The sequence below is a fragment of the Periophthalmus magnuspinnatus genome, chromosome 12 (genome assembly GCF_009829125.3).
Source record: "Periophthalmus magnuspinnatus isolate fPerMag1 chromosome 12, fPerMag1.2.pri, whole genome shotgun sequence".
Classification (NCBI taxonomy): Eukaryota; Metazoa; Chordata; class Actinopteri; order Gobiiformes; family Gobiidae; genus Periophthalmus; species Periophthalmus magnuspinnatus.
In genome coordinates, this window is record NC_047137.1 from 15,465,576 (window position 1) to 15,487,633 (window position 22,058).

The 22,058-nt window shown below is 42.7% G+C and overlaps 1 protein-coding gene across 1 annotated transcript in view; it reads left to right on the top strand.

Annotated features, from left to right (window-relative positions):
- Positions 1–21,169, top strand: part of lrguk (leucine-rich repeats and guanylate kinase domain containing) — a 42,672-nt gene extending 21,503 nt beyond the window's left edge. The window contains exons 13-20 of the mRNA XM_055225687.1: positions 2,685–2,798; positions 4,148–4,349; positions 8,555–8,650; positions 10,376–10,524; positions 13,095–13,183; positions 14,376–14,444; positions 19,314–19,408; positions 20,708–21,169. Of these exons, the coding sequence (XP_055081662.1) occupies positions 2,685–2,798; positions 4,148–4,349; positions 8,555–8,650; positions 10,376–10,524; positions 13,095–13,183; positions 14,376–14,444; positions 19,314–19,408; positions 20,708–20,913 (1,020 nt within the window). The 3' untranslated portion in view covers positions 20,914–21,169. The remainder of the gene's footprint in view (positions 1–2,684; positions 2,799–4,147; positions 4,350–8,554; positions 8,651–10,375; positions 10,525–13,094; positions 13,184–14,375; positions 14,445–19,313; positions 19,409–20,707) is intronic.
- Positions 21,170–22,058: the final 889 nt, after the last annotated feature.

Below are 22,058 nucleotides of genomic sequence, written 5' to 3' on the forward strand. Positions count from 1 at the left end.
CCATTGAGCCTCTGCAGTTATAAACGCTCTGTTATGCTAATGTTGCTAAAGTGCACACAGAGGTAACATGAGCAGGAACGCACTTTCAAATAATGCTTTAATTTTGAATGCAGTAACTTAAAAGGACATAGTTGGATCTGTATTTTGGCTGATCTGAACGCTGAGCTGAGAATTGATCTGGGAGCTGATTTGAGAACTGATCTGAACGCTGATCTGAACACTGATTTGAGAACTGATTTGAACACTGATCTGAGCGCTGATATGAACACTTTTCTAGTTTCTATTACTTTAGTGAATCTTTACTATAGTATACTGGTCATCTGATGTTTAACTCAGAGACACGTCATTCCGAGCTCCGAGTTCTGACCTCTGAGGGCGACTGGAACGCAGCATTAGTTCTTAAATGGAATCTGTCCATCTGTGGAGACGACAGTAGCTCAGTCAGTAGAGTGTCTGTCCAGTCAGTGACCCACATGGTCATTGGCAGTGCGGTTCCAGCTCCCACAGGTGAATGCTTTTTGCTGTGTCCTGGGGCAAAACACTTAACCCGCCTGGTTCCTTGATGTAAATTGCTTTGACTGCCTTGAAGGTGGAAAAATGCTATATAAAAATGTGACTATTTACCGTTTATATCACCAATACACAAAATTCCATCCAAAGTACAGGAACAAGAAGCACATTTTAAACTTCAGATTTGTTAAAAATGGTGTTGACTTGACTCGCTCTGGCCCTTGTTCACAGTTTGTTGCTATAACTGTATATTATTGTGTTATTTGCTGCTCTCAAACTACCTTTTTTCACACACAGGTTTATACCACTGCTTTTCATGTGTCAGATGCCCTGGTCTCACTCAGCCTTTCCAATCACAGGAGCGGCAGTCGTGACCCACTCAAAAGCACTGCAATCAACATAATTAGGCAAATACAATACAATCTATATGAAGGACAGAATGACTTTGCTGTGACATAAAAATTGCTTTTGATTTGAAGCTAATCAGAATAAAACGTCTAGCCACAAGACAGCAGTGATTTCAAATGCAATTGTTACAAAGGATTTCCATGATTCATATATTAATGTTTACTCATTCAGTAAAGACTCTTTGCAGGGTTCAAAGTGATGTCAGATTAACACGTTGTCATAGCAATTAGCAATTCAAAACAAATTCCGCTCTCACAAACCTCGTGTGCGTCTGTGTCAATGCTTTTAAATCAGACCTATTCTACAAAAAGAATAGAACGTGTTATAGTTGTTTAATTCTCATTGACCCTCTGTTCATGTTTGCGTAATCTTTAATCGCTTATTCTCAAGACGCCATTTTGCCAATCAACCCCGTTTTCACCTCCACCTGTCCACGCCCACTGTGACGTACGCACTTCGTTCTTCAGTTTTAGTTTCTTAATCGATGACACATGTAGGATTTAGAAGCATTGTGTAGTTATTTTGGTACGAATGAAAAACTCTGGTACTCGCTAATGTGATGTCCAGCTGTCCATAGGGGGCGCCACCTCTTTTGTTGTGATGGCATTTATGGCGATGTCAGCTCCCATTGGGCAGGACAGTTTTCTAACGCATATATCAGCAAATTGGTTTCTTTTATTAAGTTGTTTTAGATGAATATTGTGATTCAAAACGTGCAAATTATAACATAACGATCCACAAGTGTCAGAGATTATAACTATAGAGCGACACAAGCACAAAAACATACACTGCCCGGCCAGAAAAAAAAGTCGCCACCTGGATTTAACGAAGCAAATAGGTACGACTCTCCTGCAGTTGGTACGGTCGAGGTTCAGCAACAGTCTGACACCTGAATACACTGAATGACCAGGTTATTCCATCAGGGGATTTTTTCTTCCCTGATGGCACGGGCATGTTCCAAGACGACAATGCCAGGATTCATCAGGCTCAAATTGTGAAAGAGTTGGTTCAGGAGCGTGAGACGTCATTTTCACACATGGATCGTCCACCACAGAGTCCAGACCTTAACCCCATTGAGAATCTTTGGGATGAGCTGGAGAAGCTTTGTGCAGCGTCAGACTCGACCATCATCAATGCAAAAAAAAAAGATCTTGGTGAAAATGAATGCAACACTGGATGGAAATAAATCTTGTGACATTGCAGAAGCGAAATCGAAACAATGCTGTAATCAAAACTAAAGGTGGAACAACCAAATATTAGAGTGTTTGACCTTTTTTTTTTGGTGGTGAAACTTGGTGGATATGAATTGTTCTAGTTTGTCTGGTACAGTTGTCCTGGTTTAGTGTTGATTTTATTTTATTCTAAACCTGATTTGATCCTGAATATTCCTTTATAGAAGTATCCCAAATACTTTACACTTTTACCCACGAAACCAGACTTCACCTACAAGTCGCAGAGCCATTCCTAAGTGTAATCTTCACGAGGCTTATAAATTGCGCTGCTCTCATAAAAATGCCCAGACATGAGCCAGAGGTCATTTTGTAGAAGTAACAAAAGTGGGATTTTTTTTTTTTTTTACCCTGACCCAAAGGTTAAAAGTTCGCTCCACAGGTGAGGTTGTTAATCTTGACAGAACACGCAGAGGATTGTGACTGCTTTAGGTTATCGCTGCGGCCTGTTGTATCATGATGAATATTGGGGTAATAAAGTACTCAGGGTTTTGGCTTTGTTCGTTTGTCTCATAAATATCACGTTCTCGTTTTTAGGGTAAGTTTATTCAGACGGTTGAATACGCGGGACGCAGGTACGGCCTCAGCAGGGACGCGGTGGAGGAGGTGGCCAGAGAAGGATTGGCCTGCTGCGTGCACATGGAGCTGGAGGTGAGCGTAAAATGTCTGTGCCGGTATGTGCGTGTATGTCTATGGCGGGATGTTCGTCGGTTACCATGGTGACACAATTCACATTTTCAAATAAGTCAAGTAAAAAAAACAAAACAAAATGGACTTAAACAAAACATTTTCAGGAGCCTGTGATCAATATGGACGCAATAGGAGTTTGATTCTCAGCGAAAAAGGGTGAAAGTGAAAAAATGTTGGCTAATGCTAGCTAACGTGTGACTGTAATGTTATTTTTGAGAGACTTTTAATCAGCTCACTTGTTGTGGTTCCAGCTAAGTCAGTTCTTTATGGTCAGATTGTGTTAAAACAAAGACCAGGTTAAAGTTTAACTTGAGTAGCAATCATTCAGGCGGAGCAGTGCCTCCAGTTAGCTTCAGCTCACAGGGAATATTGATAACACAGCTGTAAAGTGATGACGTGACTTCCGGGTCCAACCAGAAACTTCACAGCTGATTTTTAGCTTTGGTTTGTGCCTTATTCATCAAACAAGAGACAATTACCTTTTTAAGTGTTTAACCACAAACTGTATCAAACATGTAAATAATGTCGTAATAATTTAGCGTGACAGGAGATTATCAGTGTCTATAGCTCACTGCTAATGCTAACTTAGCCTAGCCTTCTGCCTCAACCTTCCTTGTACACTTTTTATCACAGTTGTAACTATAGATCCATACTTAGAACTGTGTTACCTTTAAACGACTGTGATTTTTTTTTTTTAACGTGAGCTGTTTTGTTGCTAAAAATAAGAGGAAATTGTAAACAGCAGATGGACCAGGAAGTGACATCACAGCAATTTATTTTAATTTATTTATTTAGAAATAACTCCAAAGTTCAGCCAGAAATATTCTATTCCTCTCCCCCCTTTATAAATAAATATGAAGAATCATAAACTTGCATAATGATATTTTACAAGTTATGGTTTGCCCTGAAATGACGTCTGTGAGATTTGATTAACTCTGTGGAGCCGTTGGCATTCGTGCGTTAACAAAATTAAAAACTACAGATTTATTATATACTTAAAAGCGCTTAAAGGTCCACTGTGTCACTTTCCTCACCTCCTACTTGTCTCAGTTTATCACTACGCCTGGAATGTTGCACAGTGTGGCATTAAACTTCCATCTTCTATCTTGTGTTTGCTCAAATTCAGGTGATTTATTGCTAAAAAATAACTTTAAAAAACATGAATTCTTTCTGGACCTGCTCGTCTCTAAAGAGGTTGATATTTTTAATGCCATCCTGAGGAACATTTCATCCAAATCAATAAGCTAAACACTAATTTATTTTTCTGATTAGTCTCTTTTTTTTTTTACATGCTAATCGCTTTATTTCAGGGCGTCTTAAGCCTGAAAAACAGTCACTTTGAGCCTCGATACATCCTCCTGATTCCGACCCAAGTGGAAAAGTACGTCGAGCACCTGAAGAACCGCGACCTCTATTCCCCCGCGCAGATCGACCTGGCTGTGTCCCGTGTCGAGATGTACGCAGACACCAACAGACAGCACCCGGGCTTCTTCGATAACGTCATCGCTTCTGGTTTGTACTCGGTCTTTTGTGATTTGCGTAAGAGTAAAATCCACCACACACCACAGGATTTTTCAGTCTTAAACGGTTTGTAAATGTGTGACGTAAAGCGCAGACCACAGACATGAAGGAGAATCGTATGAAATTTTAAACCTCTTGAGCATAAAGACTGCATCAGGATATGACAACGAAGAGACCGCACACCACAAGCTAAAAGTTGTGCGTGCGTCTCCGTTAGCTGTTTCCTGTCTACAGTAAAATGACTCACTCTGAGACTCTAAAGTATCCCAAAGATCAGAGCGTTGTACTTCTTATTATTAGTGAAATGTGGTGCAGTAGTTCAGAAGGATGGAGATAAACGACACAGGAAGTAGAGCTGGTATCGCTAATCTGCAGCAGCTTCATCCCGATCCTCGCCGTGCGGATGCAAACAGACACACGTGAGCATCTACTCTTACGTTTTTACTTTTAAAGAACACTTCAAACTACATTAAAGTGCTGTTTTCTGGGGTCAGCATTTACAGAGGACAAATTATAATGGATAATATGGATGAGAATGCTGCAGTTTAACTTTACGAGAGGCGAGTAATAAAGTCGTCTCGTTCTTTTCGCTGTTTCCTTAGTTTGTATCTTGCGCCTCTGTGTCCATCACTCTGTTCGCTCCTGACGCTCTGTTTTATTGGCTGTTGCCGTGGCGAGTTCTGTGGTTACGAATTTACGATATGACACAGAGACACAACACACAAAAGGAGCTTAAAAAATTGAAGTTGGGGGGGAAACAAATCGGGTTCTAAATCGGGGGAATGATACTGTAGTGTGTGACGGGCTTAAGACTGCACTTTTCTGTTCAAAGTACATTTTAAACCAGAAGATGTGACAAAAAATATGACAAACTAATACAAGAATCACATTGCAGAACATGTTTGCACACATTTAAACTATAGGGTTAGCAGTTTTTACGCAGATGCGGTTAATCTTGCTTCATTTAAGAGGTTGCGTTCGACTTGTACATCGTTAAAAGTTCAAATAATGTATCAGATCGTTTTGGAAAGAAATATTCCAACATCCAGTCTAATATTTTATGGCTACAAAATCTAAGCTTATCTCGTTTTGAAGATACACTACGTAACTTTTGCGGTGGAGTTTATGCCACCTTCTTGTCTCCATGTTTCAAAATGTGTGCTAAATTTTCGAACTTATATCAAACCGAATGGCAGTGATGTTTGTGAGGAAAAACGTGATGCTTTTTTTTTTTCAAAAGCACTCACTCTGTTGTTTATTTCTTGCAACAGAGTAATTCATTTGCCCTTTCAGTGATCTAATTATTACATCATGTTATTGCACAAAACAGCTTGATAATGGGTTGACGCGGTGATTTCATAAAACACAAACGTTCCAGCCAAACCTCCTACAATCAATCGACTTATTGTTATAAAACTGACAGATGGAGCCGTGTATTTTAGGGGTCAGTATTCACCATGGGTACTTTGTCTTTAAACTACTGCGAACCTTTTGTTATTGTTCTGTAGATCTTTATGTGAATCACTTATTATAGATGCAAAGTAATTACCAGGGATGCACCGATATGATATTGGTATTGGATATCGATTCAGTTGATATTTCACTTTGGTCTGTAAATTGGTGCAATAGGACGATTTACTCACCAATATCGGCCCAAAACATCTCATAATATTAAACTTTTTTTTTTACAAAGCTGTTCTGTAGTTACTTTAAATGATAAGTGACAGTTACAAAACGCATTTAGATAATTTTTTACCTTATGCTGTTAGTATCTAGTATTGGATGATGTCGAGGATTGGCAGATACTTAAAGCCAAAGTATTGACATCGGTATCGGGAAAAAAAAGCTGAATCGGTGCATCCTTAATAATTACTAAATCGTTTAATTGTACTATTTATTTATTGCACCTCATGTTATAACAGTATTGTACATTTCAAACAGTTTTTTTTTAAATAATTTTCTAGTTATGTCATTGGTATAAAATTAGTTTAAGTATTATTGTACTATAGTAGTATTAAGTATTACTCATTGATACTTTACAGTGACATCAGGCTGAGGGTGTTCAACATGTACGTCTATGGTGGAATGTTCCGCAGTTACAAGGGTGACCCAGTGCTCAAATTAGCAAACACGGTCAAAAACATTTTAAGATGGCCTAAAAACTCATGAAAGTTTATAAAAATTAATTCAAACGGCACATTTTCAGGAGCCTGTGATCGATCCGAGCGTTCATGATCCTGTTCAGGAGTTTGATTTTCAACCAAAAGGTGAAAGTGACTGTAATTTTAGGTGTTTATCTTTTTAGCCTCTTACCTAAAGCAGAGATGGTAAATGGTCACGTTTCTATACAGTGCTTTTCAACTTTCAAGACACTCAAAGTGCTTTACATCAAGAGACCACTCACCCATTCACACACACACGTTCATACACCTGTACACAGACACTGAGGGCGAGGTGGGTTAAGTGTCTTGCCCAAGGACACAACAGCATTTGTCCGTGGGAGCTGGAATTGCACCGCCGACCTATGGGACAACCGATGATTTATGTCAAGAACAGGATTCAAACTGCGAACCTTAGGATCGGTGGACAAACACTCCACCAACTGAGCTCCCGTCGAGTATTCATGGGGCGATACTGAAATTTATTGTCACGATTATCACGGCCAAAATAATTGCGATTAACGATTATGTCACGGTAATTGTTGCTGACAGTTTAAAAATGTTCTGGATATTAATATTGTACTTTCTTATAAGTGAAAACAACATTGATCTAAAGGAGATCAGCAAGGAGAATTAGTTTTTTTCAGCACATTCTAGCGATTATCTCTGTTGACTATTATCACGATTATATAAACAGCACCACGAACGATTATTGTCAACCCTTAATATCACGATAAACGATATAACTGTTCGTCGCCCCATCCCTACCGTCGAGACCCCCCTCCATCGCCCTCCCTTGACGCAATGACTGACGCAGCCTCAGATAAATGAACACTCCTCGGTGAAATCCATACAACACACTTTCAATTCAATTACGCGGCGTTAAAAGCACATCCAGAGAATCGCTGTTTATCGTTCTCCGGCGAGACGCGAGGGCAGTTTTTCTTAATGATACACAAACACAGCAGCAGAAGACACTTAAAGACACTTATCACTTTTACGCACTGAGCCGAGCCCTTCGTCGCACTGAGGTCATCGTCTCCATCGCTGTGATTCATGACCGTTGTTGTTTTGTTTTTTTGCTCTTGGACAAGTCAGTCATTTGGCAAGACACTTACGCCAGGGTTGTCCAAAAAATAGCCAAAAGTAATACTCAGATACTAGATTTAAGGATTTATTGTCATGGTCACGTAACAACGAAAGCAAGACAGTATTAGTACAGTTCATAAAGTGCAAATTGATAGAGTATTTGTCTACTGACCCACAGGTTGCCGGTGTGATTCCAGGTCCCACAGATGAATATTGTCAGTGTGTCCTTGGGCGAGACACTTAACCCGTCCCACCCCCAGTCTCTCTGTACATTGGGGACGAGATGTTCCTTGATGTAAAACGCTCTGAGTGCCTTGAAGTTGAAAAAAACGCTGTATAAAAATGTGACCGTTTACATTTCGATAAGTTATTTGTCGCACCAATGCAGAGTCCAGTTCACAGTTATGGTCGGTGTGGGCGGTGGATGGTTACGGGGGGACTTAGGTGGAAGGACAGGGGACAGAAGGACAGGGGGACAGTGCTCATTGAGGAGTCTTGATTGCCTCGGAGCTCTTTCCAGAAGGCAGCAGGTGGAACAGGCGGTGTGCTAGACGGGACCACTAATCAGCAGCATTAAAACTAGAATCAAAACTGTGTTCTACTGGAAACAAATAGCATAAATAAGGCAAAATTGGACATTTAGGATGATCTTGATCTATATTAGAACTCGAAAAATCTCTCAATATAACTTTATTGATCTCCAAGGAGCAGAACTAGCATAATACGTCATTGTAACTGAAGATTTTGGTTGTGGTATCAGTACTATTCATACACCAGTGTACACAGACACTAAGGTTGAGGGCTGAGCTATTGTCGGCCATTTTGAATTGAACTGTTAGCATCGCGCCAACACTACATCAGGTTAAACAGCTGTGACTGTAACTGAAGAGTGAAGAGGAAAAACATTATGTGACCCATGTGTTACTCGTTTCCTTATTCTCCGCGTAGACGATTGGGATGAAGCCTTCCAGACGCTGAAGCAGGTGGTGAAGGAATACCTGGTGGTGGAGGAGCCGGGGAGAGAGGAGAGCGCTCGACAAACAGGTCTGTACCCCTCTATGCACATTCACACAACCACTAGGACTAAATCAGGACTAAACCAGGACTGGAGCAGGATCAAGCCAACACCAGGACTTAAATGGCCTCAAAACATCACAAATGAGAACTCTGTTGCTTAGAACCAATTATCAAATAAAAGTAACGTGAGGTGGGAATTTTGAACACCGACTGTTATGGTGTTAGTGTTTTTTGCTGTGTTTGCACTTTTGTGACGCAAGTTCTGTTGTCCTGTTAGCACTGTTGTGGCATTAGCGCTGTTGTCCTATTAGCGCTGTTGCCATGGTAGCCCTATTGTCCTGTTAATCCTGTTGTGGCTCTATAATCGGGTTGGCGTTGTTATCACGTTAGCGCTGTTGTCCTGTTACTGCTGTTGTGGCACTGTTGACCTGTTAGCGATGTTGTCCTGTTAGCGCTGTTGCCGTATTAGCGCTGTTATCCTGTTAGTCCTGTTGTGGTGTTGGCGCTGTTGTCAGGTTAGCACTGTTGTCAGGTTAGCACTGTTGTCCTGTTAGTGCAGTTGTGACTTTAGTGCTTTTGTCATGTTAGCGCTGTTGTCGTATTAGCTTTGTTGTCACATTAGCACTGTCGTTGTATTAGCGCTGTTGTCGTGTTAGCGCTACTATCATGTTAGCACTGATTTCGTCTTAGTATTGTTGTTGTGTTACCGCTGTTATGTTACCAAGTTCAGCGTCCACTCCAAAGGCTAAACGAAGCAGCAGAGCGCTAACACAAATATATTTTCTGTCACTCTCAGCGTGTTTTAAGTGTCTGCAAAGCCTCCACAGTTTGCACTTAACCTGCTCTGGGCATTAGCGTTAGCATTAGCCACAGACGAAGTCGCCGATACCCGAAAAAAAACAAACATGTGGTATCAAAGCTTTTGCAGATGCCAGTATCAGTATCGAAACAACCTTAATTTGTCTACAAGATAAAAAACTGACATAAAACAGTGTCAACAAACGTTATAGTTTCAGCAATAGTATTTTCAGTTATGCGTTTAAATCTTTCGTAGTAACCAACATTGTCCTCATATACCCGGCTCAAAGTCCAGAATGGCGGGTATAGATTCTAACAAGTCCTAATTTGACTGAAATGAGCTCTGGCAACAATTAAAGAAGTAATAAATGACTCTGGGGAAGTTTTCACAGCACTTTTAACTTAACTTTTTCACTTGTCTACATTACTTACCTCATTAATTTAGACTTTTAAAGCGAACAAAAACAAACCACAACTCAAACACTTCAATTTGAACTAACCGCTGGGCCTCTTTTTTATACCTTTTTTAATGCCTTTTGTAGTTAGTTTTATGGCCCATTCATGTTTTGCGTGATTCCTAAACTAAGACATTTGCAGGCACATTTATCCACAGCATTGTTTTAATATTGCCATCGAGATAATGACAAAATAATTGACACATATTTAGATTTTTTTACATGTATTTATTGAACATTGACTTGGCAGGAGACGACGTTGTGGTTCACCGATCCAATACTTTTATGGGATATCGAGGGGGGATCCATTTTTGTCTTATTTTAGTTTAGTTTAAAGGAAATAAATGGTGTTTTCTGTGTGCGCTCTGGTATCAGCAGATATTTAAAGCCATAATATTGGAATCGGTAACATCATAAGAGATTAAGATTTCCAAAAAGGCGAGCGTTATAAGCAGTTAAGACAAGGATTCGGTTTAATCGATCTGTGTGTGTCCCTCAGAGCCGGATCCAGAGCAGTCGTCAGAGAGACTCAGGCTGACACTCGGGTCTCGCTCCGTCTCGGCCTCGGCGCTGGACCCCACACTCCTGTCCTACAGACACTACTACAGCCACATCCAGCAGCACCTCTGCCCCCGCAAAACCCCCGCTGTGAGTCGACACGTCATTTCCGTATCGACATTTAAACGACTTGAATGGACCGTCCGATTCCCAGTTCTTGCTCCTCGCTCCTGGCTACGACTTGTCACTTTATAATGATGTCATAAGCGCCTTCAGTTCAATTCAGTTTATTTTTTGTAAAGCCCAAAATCACAACAGCAGCAGTCGCCTCTCGGGGCTGAACATGAGAATCGATTTAACCAACAGAAAGTCAGAGAATCGACAATGAAAGAGAAACAGACAAGCAAATAAATCAACAGAAAACAAGAAAACTACCCTTAAGTCCTTAACGATAGAAATTCACAAGAGGAGTTATAATGTGTGTGTCAGTGTCAGTTCAGGTCTACGATTGTGTGTCCAGCCAAGACCACACACTATTACAATACTTCACAAAAATAATATTCAAAACCAGTTATTTTTAACACAATATTGATTTTTGTGAGATTTAAGCCTTGTTATAATGTTACCTCCTCAAAAACAGACCCGGAGTTGCGTTTCGTTTCATTCACACACGTTTGAGTAACTTTATTATTAGTCTGTCTACGTCTCCAAAGCTTAATATGCTCTGTTCCACGTTGTGATGTCATTAAGTGGTAGTTTTCACGTTGTCTGAGAGAAGAACTAACTCAAAACACACACAGTTTGTCTATTAAACATGTGTGAATGAAGAAAATGTTGATTGTGATGAGGAAACTGCATTATAAACGGCGTAATATGGGCTCTTTAAATAATTCCACGTACAAATTACTAACGTCTTTGTTTTGAAACCGCAGCGGCAAAATGTTTTTCACTTTTTACTCATCTCGAAGTTGAATGTTTGATCACCAGACCGAGCAGGGCCTTGTCTCCTTTTATATTTCACATAAATAAGATTTTCAATTGTACTTTTGGTGCTGACTTATGGCCGTGGATGTTCCTGCCGTGTCAGCAGCTCATGAGAATCAGATCGTTCTTCCAGTGCGATACTTTACTTTATTCTCTGCTCCCTAAAGCTCGCCCTCTGCATTATATTAAATCCAGATCTGATTTTTGTTTTTCCTCACCTCAACACTTTTCACCTGCTCCACCGTCTCTCTCCTGATCCCCAACTCTCTCTCTCTCTCTTCCTTTTTTGCTTTCCATCTTCCTCTCTCTCACGCTCTCTCTCTTTCATTCTATCTACCTCTCTCCTTCGTTCTATCCCCCCATATCTCTCTCTCTCTCTCTCTCTCACTTTTCCTCTCTTTTTCAATCTATATCCATATGTCCTTACTTCCCTCTCTCTCACTCTCTTTCTCTCCCTCCATAACTCTCTCCTTATCCCCCCTTGCTCTCTCTCTCTCCCTCTCTCTCTCTCTCTTTCTCTCTCTCTTTACCCTCTCACTCTTTCCTCTCTTTTCCATTCTATATCCCTGTCCTTGCTTCCCTCTCTCACTCTCTCTCTGTCTGTCCCTCTATATCTCTCACCTGATCCCCTCTCTCTTTGTCTCTCTCTTACACTTTCCTTTCTTTCATTCTATATACCTCTCTCCTTACTTCCCTCACTCTCACTGCCTCTCCCTCCCTATCGCTCTCCTTACCCCCTCTCTCTCTCTTCCACCTTCTCATTACAATTCTCTCCCACTCTATCCTCTCTTTCACTCTGTCTCCCTCTCTCCTTACTTCCCTCTCTCACTCTATCCTCTCTCACTCCCTCCATATCTCTCCCCTGATCCTCCTTGCTCTTTCTCTCTCTCGCTCACTCATTTCACTTCTCTCCCACTCTATCCTCTCTTTCGTTTTATCTCCCTCTCTCTTTACTTCCCTCTCTCTCACTCTCTTATCTCTCTTTGTCCCTCTCTCTTTCCTATCTTTCATTCTATATCCCTCTCTCCTAACTTCCTTTCACTGCCTGCCCCTCCTCATCTCTCTCCCTCTCTCCTCTCTTTCAATCTCTCTCCCTCTGTCCTTATCCCACCTCTTTTTTCTCCCTGTGTGTCCTTCCCTCAATCTCTCTTTCTCCCTCTTACTGCTCTCTCTCCATCTCTCTCAATCTCCCTCCCTTTCTCTCTACTTTCTTCTGTCTACCCCCCCTCCACACACTTTTCTGCCTCCTTTTTCCCTCTCTTCCCTTATCCCTCTCTTCCTCTCTTCTCTTACCCCCTCTCCCTCTCTTCCCTTACCCCCCTCTCCCTCTCTCCCTCTCTCCCTCTCTTCCCTTACCCCCCTCTCCCTCTGTCCCTCTCTTCCCTTACCCCCCTCTCCCTCTGTCCCTCTCTTCCCTTACCCCCCTCTCCCTCTGTCCCTCTCTTCCCTTACCCCCCTCTCCCTCTCTCCCTCTCTTCCCTTACCACCCTCTCCCTCTGTCCCTCTCTTCCCTTACCCCCCTCTCCCTCTCTCCCTCTCTTCCCTTACCCCCCTCTCCCTCTCTCTTCCCTTACCCCCCCTCTCTCCCTCTCTTCCCTTACCCCCCTCTCCCCCTCTCCCTCTCTTCCCTTACCCCCCTCTCCCTCTGTCCCTCTCTTCCCTTACCCCCTCTCCCCCTCTGTCCCTCTCTTCCCTTACCCCTCTCCCTCTCTCCCTCTCTTTCTCTCTCTTTGCAGGAGCTCTCTTCCCTGAGGAGACGTGAGGTCTTGCTGAGGGAGGCCATCGTGGCGAAGAGTCCAGGCGTCTACAGCCGCGTCCTCAGAAGGTCAGAAGATAAAAACTCAAACTCCCCTGTCCTACAAAGATCCACACGACACAAAACAGACTCCTCTGAGATTTAAGCCTTTTATAATGTTCTTACCTCATCAAAAACAGACCTGGAGTTGTGTTTTGTTCCTCCTTGTGATGTCATGAAGTGGTAGTTTTCCAGTTAACATCTTCTTTTTACTTTTAGTTCAGTAGAGATCGACAATTCCAGGTCTGAAATCATCCAAATGACTTTAGTGAATGTGTATAGAGTTTAAATATTTAGTTATTTTTTATTTATTTACTGCTCATGACATTTAATTTTCCTGACATCAATTTAAAGAGGGAAAAATAAAATAATCAGACAATTAACATAAATACAACTGTTATGAGCTTTGTCATTATTGAAGAATATAAATCTCATAAACTCAAAAACGCAGTGGAGCACTTCCTGTATTACCTCATGACATCACAAGGTGGAACATAGTGTTTTCCATTTGAGAGAAGAACTTCTAAAAAAGCCTAAATCTGCAGGGTTTGTGTGAATAAAACAAAACACAACTCAAAACACGGACGGACCAAAAAAAACGGCATAATTCGTGCCCTTAAACTGTGAGAGGCCAATCTCACTTGAGCCAAATCACTTAAAATCCCACCACTTTAATCTAATTTTTGTGGTGATTGTCTGACCTCGTTGGTGAAGTGGCAGCTGCAGAAATTATGTCATTTAACGGTTTGCAAATAACGAGTGACCCCAGCTGTGTGTGAGTGCTGTTGTAGTTGTAGTAATCAGTCCATTTATTCAACATATTGTAGTATTCTGCTGTAAGGAAATACGCAGGATTATTTCTAGTTTTTTCTGAGCACAAATCTGTCTGAAGGGCGGCGCTAGCTACACTGGTCACCTTGCTAACAAACAGAAACTGTAAACAATAGGTGTGTTAGCTTCAGTGTAGTTAGCTTTAGCGTTGTTCTGTTAGCTCTTGTGCTATAACGGCTACGCTAACATGTATTACACAGCACAATTTAAGTTTTCAGTCTAATTGCCGTGAACTTGAAAGCTCTTAAAACAAAAACGGAGCATCTTTGTGTGTACATTTGTGTTTTGCTGGCGGGTTGTGTGTTTATAACTGTGTGAAATTGCCTTTCTGTGTGATTTACGCCGCCGAGGCACAAGTATTGAATCTGGTGCTGCTTTTTGTTTACCTCAGCTCAACGGAGACAGGAGCATCATCCCAACAGAATCACAACCCGAACATGAACTTAAGTGAAGAGAGCAGGTATACACGCACACACACACATACACACACGCACCCCCCCCCACACACACACACACCCCTATACACACGCATACACACACATACAGACGCACAAACACACACGCGTACACATGAACTTAAGTGAAGAGAGCAGGTATACACACTCACACAGACGCACAAACACACACACGCACACACAGACGCACAAACACACACACAGACGCACAAACACACACGCACACACACAGACGCATAAACACACACACAGACGCACAAACACACACACGCGCGCATACACAGACGCACAAACACACAGACGCACACACACAGACGCACAAACACACACACGCGCATACACAGACGCACAAACACACAGACGCACACACACACAGACGCACGCATACACAGACGCACAAACACACAGACGCACAAACACACAGACGCACACACGCACGCATATACACACACACAGACGCACAAACACACACAGAGACACACACACACGCACACACACCCATACAGACGTACACGCACACATACACAAGAGCACACGTACGCATACACAAGCACACACACCCCTACACACGCATACAAGCACACACGCATACACACGCACACACACCCCGACACACGCACACACAAATACACGCACACAGACGCACATACACACACACACACACACACAGGATCACATTGTGAGACCATGAGAGGAAGATGCTGTGAAATATGTAAATTGTGTCCTTCTTTTGCCCTTAAAGCAGAACTCAGTGAATTTAGTTGTTTTTTTTTCTTTGTGACGTTTGTTTGTTCTGCCTGTGCCGTAGTCACTATTGTAATTATAATAATATGGAGTTGTGTTTTCTTTCATTCACACATGTTTAACACACGAACCCTGCTGCATGTTTAGGCTTTGAGCTCTTCTCTCAAACTAAAAACACTCTGTTCCACCTTGTGATGTCATCGTGTGGTAATACAGGAAGTGCTCCACTGTGTTTTTAAACTCCACACACGTCCACTGGAATCATTTAATCCCTGGAATAGCCAATCTCTACTGAAATAAAGGTAAAACGAGCTATTAACTTGAAAACTACCACTTCATGACATCACAAGGTGGAACAGAGCGTTTTGAGCTTTGGAGATGTAACAGACTAATAATAAAGTTACTCAAACATGTGTGAACGAAACAAAACACAACTCCAGGTCTGTTTTTGTCACAACATTATAACACGACTTAAATCTACTGGAGTCTATTTTGTGTAATACTGCTCCTTTATAGTCACCGTATATTCCCTAAAGTATAAAATTCGTGTTCCACTTCTAAACTTCTCTCCAGGAAAGACTAAGCTGCAGAAAAGTTTAGTTAGCTCCATTTTCATGACAAATCTGAGTTTTGTATCTGTATCTGAGCGCAGCAGAGGCGTGCGGGTGCAGCTGTACACGCACCATTCCCGCTCTGTAAACCCATTCATAAATTACCCTGTTACTCTTCATTGTGGAACATTTAATTTGTTTACATGCACAGCTTGGCTCCAAACACGCCTCTAATCACTCATTTACAGCTACGGCGAGCGTAATTCATTCGTTTTTTCGCTTCCCTGTACAAATTAGCAACAATTCCCCTGGTTTTATTTTCCCAGGAGCTGACAGTTCGTATACACAGGACTCTAGTCAAAATTAATGCGAGCCTCACCGCGTTCATGAATCACTTTGGGGCGACATTTGTTGAAAAATGCTCAGGTTTTGTCAAAGCTTGCAATTTACAATATGCAGTACTTAATAGTAGCATTACTCACCGCTGCAGTATTTCTATAAAGAATCACCGGCATCTCTCTACCTGTTCACGAGCCGGATCTGCCCGAGCCTGCGCGTGTCCACGTTCAGACAGGAGCCCTGATGTGGAGGTATTTCTCGGGCTTATATTTGTGTATTTGTCTAGACACGCAGATCTTAATCTCCAAGTCATTTTGCTTGTAGCTACAACAGATGACAGATTGTGGAGTTTGTGTGATTTTGTAATATTCTTGCGGCGCATTCATCAGAGAAGCTTTTTAAAGGTCCTATATTACACCAAATTGACTCAAAATACATCATTGCACAGGAAGTTGTCGTCACTTTGGGGCTTTTTCATAGTTTTACAAATCTGCCGTCAATGTATGGTACACTTTAATGTCCCCAGAGTGAAGTGGGGGCGTTTGACCCGTCCTTCAATGCCACTGGGGCGTCCTGTGAGGGGCAGACTTGGGGGGGTAAAGGGAACTGTAATTTTCATTTCTTCAGCTGCATTTTTCTGCACTTATAAAATATCTTTATTTCCACTAAACACAATGATCCCTGACATCTGAGGGCCAAATCACCTCCTTAGATGTAAAAGGTTCAGGTGCTGCACAGACGTTTATCTACAAACATGTCATGGACAAACTGGACCACAGCCCACGACAGAATGTCTTTTCTGAAACTCAAACTCAAATAATTACAACTTGATTTGAAAACTTAAGCCGATGTGTGGATCCAGAAAATAGTGTCTGTGTGACAACAGCTCTCAACAAGACCATGACCCTCTGCTCCTCTGCTCCTCTGCTCCTCTGCTCCTCTGCTCCTCTGCTCCTCTGCTCCTCTGCTCCTCTGCTCCCCTGCTCCTCTGCTCCCCTGCTCCTCTGCTCCTCTGCTCCCCTGCTCCCCTGCTCCTCTGCTCCTCTGCCCCCTGCTCCTCTGCTCCTCTGCCTCCTGCTCCTCTGCCCCCTGCTCCCCTGCTCCTCTGCTCCTCTGCTCCTCTGCTCCTCTCCCCCCTGCTCCTCTGCCCTCTGCTCCTCTGCTCCTCTGCTCCTCTGCTCCTCTGCCCCCTGCTGGCTGTAGCAGGATGTGAGCGAGGCGGAGGCGTGAGTGCTGAGGTCTGCACAGAGTCCTGCATTAAACAGCTCAGAAATGCTATAAAATAAGTTTGGAGCAGAAATAGGGACGTTACAAACTCTAGACACAGTGATCTGCCAGTGTGGGTCTAAAATAACCACAAAAGCACAGATTGTGAGCTCTATTTTTGCCCTCTTATTATGTAAATGAAGTGTGACGCCTGCTCGTTTATAATGAATGCACATCCTCATAGAACAGGAGGATTTAGTTTAACTTTGATTTAAGTCCACACAGACCAATATGTCAACAGTCGAGCTGTGCCCCTGTGATTTGAGGTAGAAAAGGTTTGAGTGACATTTATAGCCTTTGTTTGGCTCAGATGGGTTTGGTGGGGGTCCAGAGTTGTACCCAGGGCCCAGAGTTTGGTGCTACGGCCCTGTCAGTGAGACCCATCTCCAGATATTTATCCATTAGGTGGACGGCTCGGTGCATGTTTTTGGGTTGAGGGGGGAAAGCGGAGTGGACAGAAAAAACCCCACCAAGACACAGGTAGAACATGCAAACTCCACCCAGAAAGGCCCGGGCGACTCTTCTTGCCGGGCGGTGTGTGTGCTGTAGCCACTTAGCCTCTGTTGTGTGTCCAAACTTTTGTCTGTCTGAGTGTTTATGAATAAGTTGTAGTTTTGTAAGTTGTTTTTTTCCGTGTGACTTGCATCAGTTTCACCTCATTGTGCCACTTGGAGGTCAGCTCTGTTTTATATTTTCTACTTTTACCCCGACGTTTTGAGACTCAAAGTGCCGTGTGTGTGTGTGTGTGTGTGTGTAAACGTGTGTGTGTAAACGTGTGTGTTATTTGTTCCCCTGTGTCTCTGGGTCTGGTTTATTCTCAGACCTGTTTCACACTCAGCTCTGCTCTTGTCCTCTTCAGCCCTGTGTGTGTTTGTGTTTTCACTCTTTCTCTCCTTCGTTTATGTCTCTTTTGTTGTGCATGTCACCGTCTTTTTGTCTTTTTCCTTCCTTCTCTCCCTCTCTCCCTCCATCGTTTCACATCTCCACCCCTCTCCCGCTCTCCTCCTCTCCAGCTCCCCCTGTCTCCCTCTCCCCCCTTCACACACTTTCCCCCTTTCTCTATCTTCTTCTTTCTCTCACACTTCCTCTCCTCTCTCTCTCACACTCTCTCTATCCACCGTCCAGTCTCTTTCGCTCTTTCTTCTACTTGCTTTCCTTCTCTCCCCTCTCCCTCTCATTCTCTCTTCTCTCTCACCCCCTCTCCCTTCTTTTCCTCTCCATCTCTACCCAGTCCCTCTCCTTCTGTTTCTCTCTGTCCCTCTAGTCTCTCTTCTTCTCTCTCTCTCTATTGTTGTTGTCCTTGTTTTCAGCAAACATTTCTCTCTCCAGCTCTCTCTCTCGTTTTTCCCTTGTCACCATCAGTCCCTCGCTTCTCTTTCTCACTCTTTTACCTCTCACATCTTCCCTTCTCTCACCCCCTCCCTCCCTCTCTCACACCCCCATCTCTCGCTATCTCTCCCCCCTCTCTACTTCTCTCAGTCCTCCGTCTCTCTCACATCTCTCCCTCCCTCTCTCCCCTTCTCTCAGTCCTCCCTCTCTCTCACATCCCTCTCTCTTTCCCTCTCCCTTTTTCTTACGTCTCTCTCTTGTTCTTCCCTTGTTAACTTCAGCCCCTCTCCTTTCTCTCTCTCACTCTTTCACCTCCCTCACATCTGTCTCTCACATCTCCCTCTCACATCCCTCTCTCCCTTCTTCTCTCTCTCCCTGTCTCACATATCTTTCATATCTTTCTCTCACATACCCTCTCACATCTCACCCTCCCTCCCTCATATCTCTCACATTTCCCTCCCTCTTTCACACATCTCCCCGTGTCTCTCCCTCTCTCTGTCTTTCTCTCTCTCCCCCTCTCTCTTTTACACCCTTCCACCCTCCCTCTGTTACATCTCTCTGTTTACACCCCCCCCCCTCTCTCCCACCTCTCTTTTACATCCCTCTCTCTCACATCTCTCTTCTTTTTCTCGTCTGTTCCAGCAGTAGTTCAGATGAGTCGTGTTCCAGTTCTGTTCTGTCGGTGCCCAGTTCTGCGGGGGCCCTGTCAGCGTTAGAGCCGCCTCTGGAGACCGGCAGAGGTACTTTACTGTTTGTCCTCATGTTTTTACACCGAAGGAGAGACACGGGAGGAAACGGGAGGAAACGGGAGGAAACGGGAGGAAACGGGAGGAAACGGGAGGAGCCAGAGTGAAGAGGGGCGTGGACTTTTGACCCCAGTGTTTTTGGTAAATTGTAGATTTTAGTCCAGTTCTTGTTAAACTTTCATCAGGTCTTTGAGTAAAATCTACTACATTTTCAAAGACCGGCTCATGAGAGTAGTAAGTATTAAAACACACAGGAATAAAACCTCAAAAACAACAGAATAAATACGTTTAATGACACTGTGGAACATTCCAGTGACATATGGAGCGATAAACAGAAGAAAGAGCCTCCATTAGAAAAGTCACATACTGCAACTTTAGTATAGTAAACGGCAGACTTTCATTTGTTAATACTGTTGCTATGGCTACAAGGAGGCTAGACCCTCAGTGATAAATGTATGTCTGTTTTAAGATTCTCACCCTAAAGTCTAAAGTTGGAGATTAAGTCACAGAAAACTTTTGTTAGCTCCGTTTTAACAAATCAAAATGAGTTTGTTTTAAACAGTTTGCATTGGTCTTAATCCTAATTATTCGCCGCAAAACTCTCAGATCAGAGCAGAGTTTTTTCGGTGAAGGTAAAGCTAACAACAGCTAGCATGGTAACAGCGCACTTCTTGATTAGCGCACAATAAAACAGTTTATAATTAGATGTGCAGTTAGCTTATTTTGACCTCAAGAGATGTTTATGCGATAAATCTGTGCTGCGACAAAACACATTTCACTCAGGACAGTCCCTTTAAGACTGTTTTTGTTTGTTCAATGTTACGTTGAACAAATCGTGGGCCACAATAGTTAAGTTATTTAGTTTTATATCGTAAAAAAAATCAACTTTAAAGGTTCGATACTGCACAAAATGGACTCTTTAAGCTTTAATCCATGTCATAATCGTTAAAAAACATACGTGGAGTTGTGTTTTTCATTTAATTGAGAGAAGAACTCGGTCTAAACATGCAGCGTTTGTGTGTTAAATGTGTGAATGAAACAATAAACACAGCTCCACGTCTGTTTGTGACAAGATAAACAGCCATAAATCATCATTACATTTACAAGTCAAACACGTCGTTTTATTTCATGACCTAAAATGAATGGATCAGAGCGTCAGTCGTGGGATCAGGCTGTCGTTTAAACACGCCTCCTCTGGAAATCTCTATAATCACAAACCTGCCATTTTGTTTTTACGACTCGTGTAAATATATTTATTATAAACTGACATTAACGGTGTGTGTTTGATTATAGACCTGTCCAGCCCCGAGCTCACACAGCCTGGCACCGACCCCAGCACCTCCGAGAGACGCCCCGGGTCCAACATGAAGACCGTCCTGCCCCCCATCCTCTCCGGACGCAGGACCCCCCTCGCTCCAAGCCCCGCCCCGAGCCCCGCCCCCTCCAGCAGTCAGTGGAGTGCACAGAGACGCACAGGAGGAGAAGCTCAGCCGTTATAGGTACATGGGCGCGTCACTCACTCAAATGTGGGGTTTGTCTGTGTTTTACTCACAAAAACATAATATCTGTAAGAATTTATGGAGAAATTGTATTTGAATCACTAGTTTTAATATATTTTTCACCTTTTTTTTTCAATTTTTTTACTTTTTAGAGTAGTTTTGTTGGAGTAAACCCTCACTGATCCTGTTTTTGTCTGTTGCACTCTGGGCAGCTTAAGTTGTATTTTAAATGTGCTAAATACATAAAATTTTATATAAAAAGCAGAATGACCTCCTCTCTCTCCTCTTTCACTCAGACTGGCATTCAGCTGTGAGTGGATTGGATTTTTTTTCCGTTTCCTCCTGTCTCTCTCTCTCTCTCTCTCTCTCTCTCTCTCTCTCTCTCTCTCTCTCTCTCTCTCTCTCTCTCTCTCTCTCTCCCTCTCTGCACCCTCTTCCCCTCTCTCTATCTTCGTCATTCTCTTCCTCTTCCTCTTCTCTCTCTCTCTCTCTCTGTCTCTTTCTCTCTTTTCTACTACTTGCCTTCTCTCTCTCTTCTCCTCTCTCACCCCCTTTCCCGTTCTTTGCCTCTCCATCTCTGCCCACCCCCCTACTCTCTCTTTCTTGTTCTTTCCTTGTCACCATCAGTCCTCCCCTCTCTTCTCCCTCTCTCACTCTTTCTCTTCTCTTTCTCTCTCTTTTCTCTCTCTCACTTTTTCTCCTCTCTTACTCTTTCTCTCTCTGTCACTCTCTCTCTTTCTCACTCTTTCTCTTCTCTCTCTTTTCTTTCTCTCTTCTCTTTCTCTCTTTCTCTCTTCTCTTTCTCTCTTCTCTTCTCTTTCTCCTCTTCTCTTCTTTTTCTCTCTTCTCTCTTTCTCTCCTATCTTCTCTTTCTCTCCTATCTTCTCTTTCTCTCTCTTTCTCTCTTCTCTTTCTCTCTTCTCTCTTTCTCTCTTCTCTCTCTTCTCTTCTGTTTCTCTCTCCTCTCTTCTTTCTCTCTTTCTCTGTTCTCTTTCTCTCTTCTCTTTTTCTCTTTCTCTCTTCTCTTTCTCTCTTTCTCTCTTCTCTTCTCTTCTTTTTAAACCTGTATCTGTTCATGTTTCTGTACTTGTATAAATCTCTTGTGTGTGACATAATTCAGTCGTATTAAACAGTCTCTCACTGTG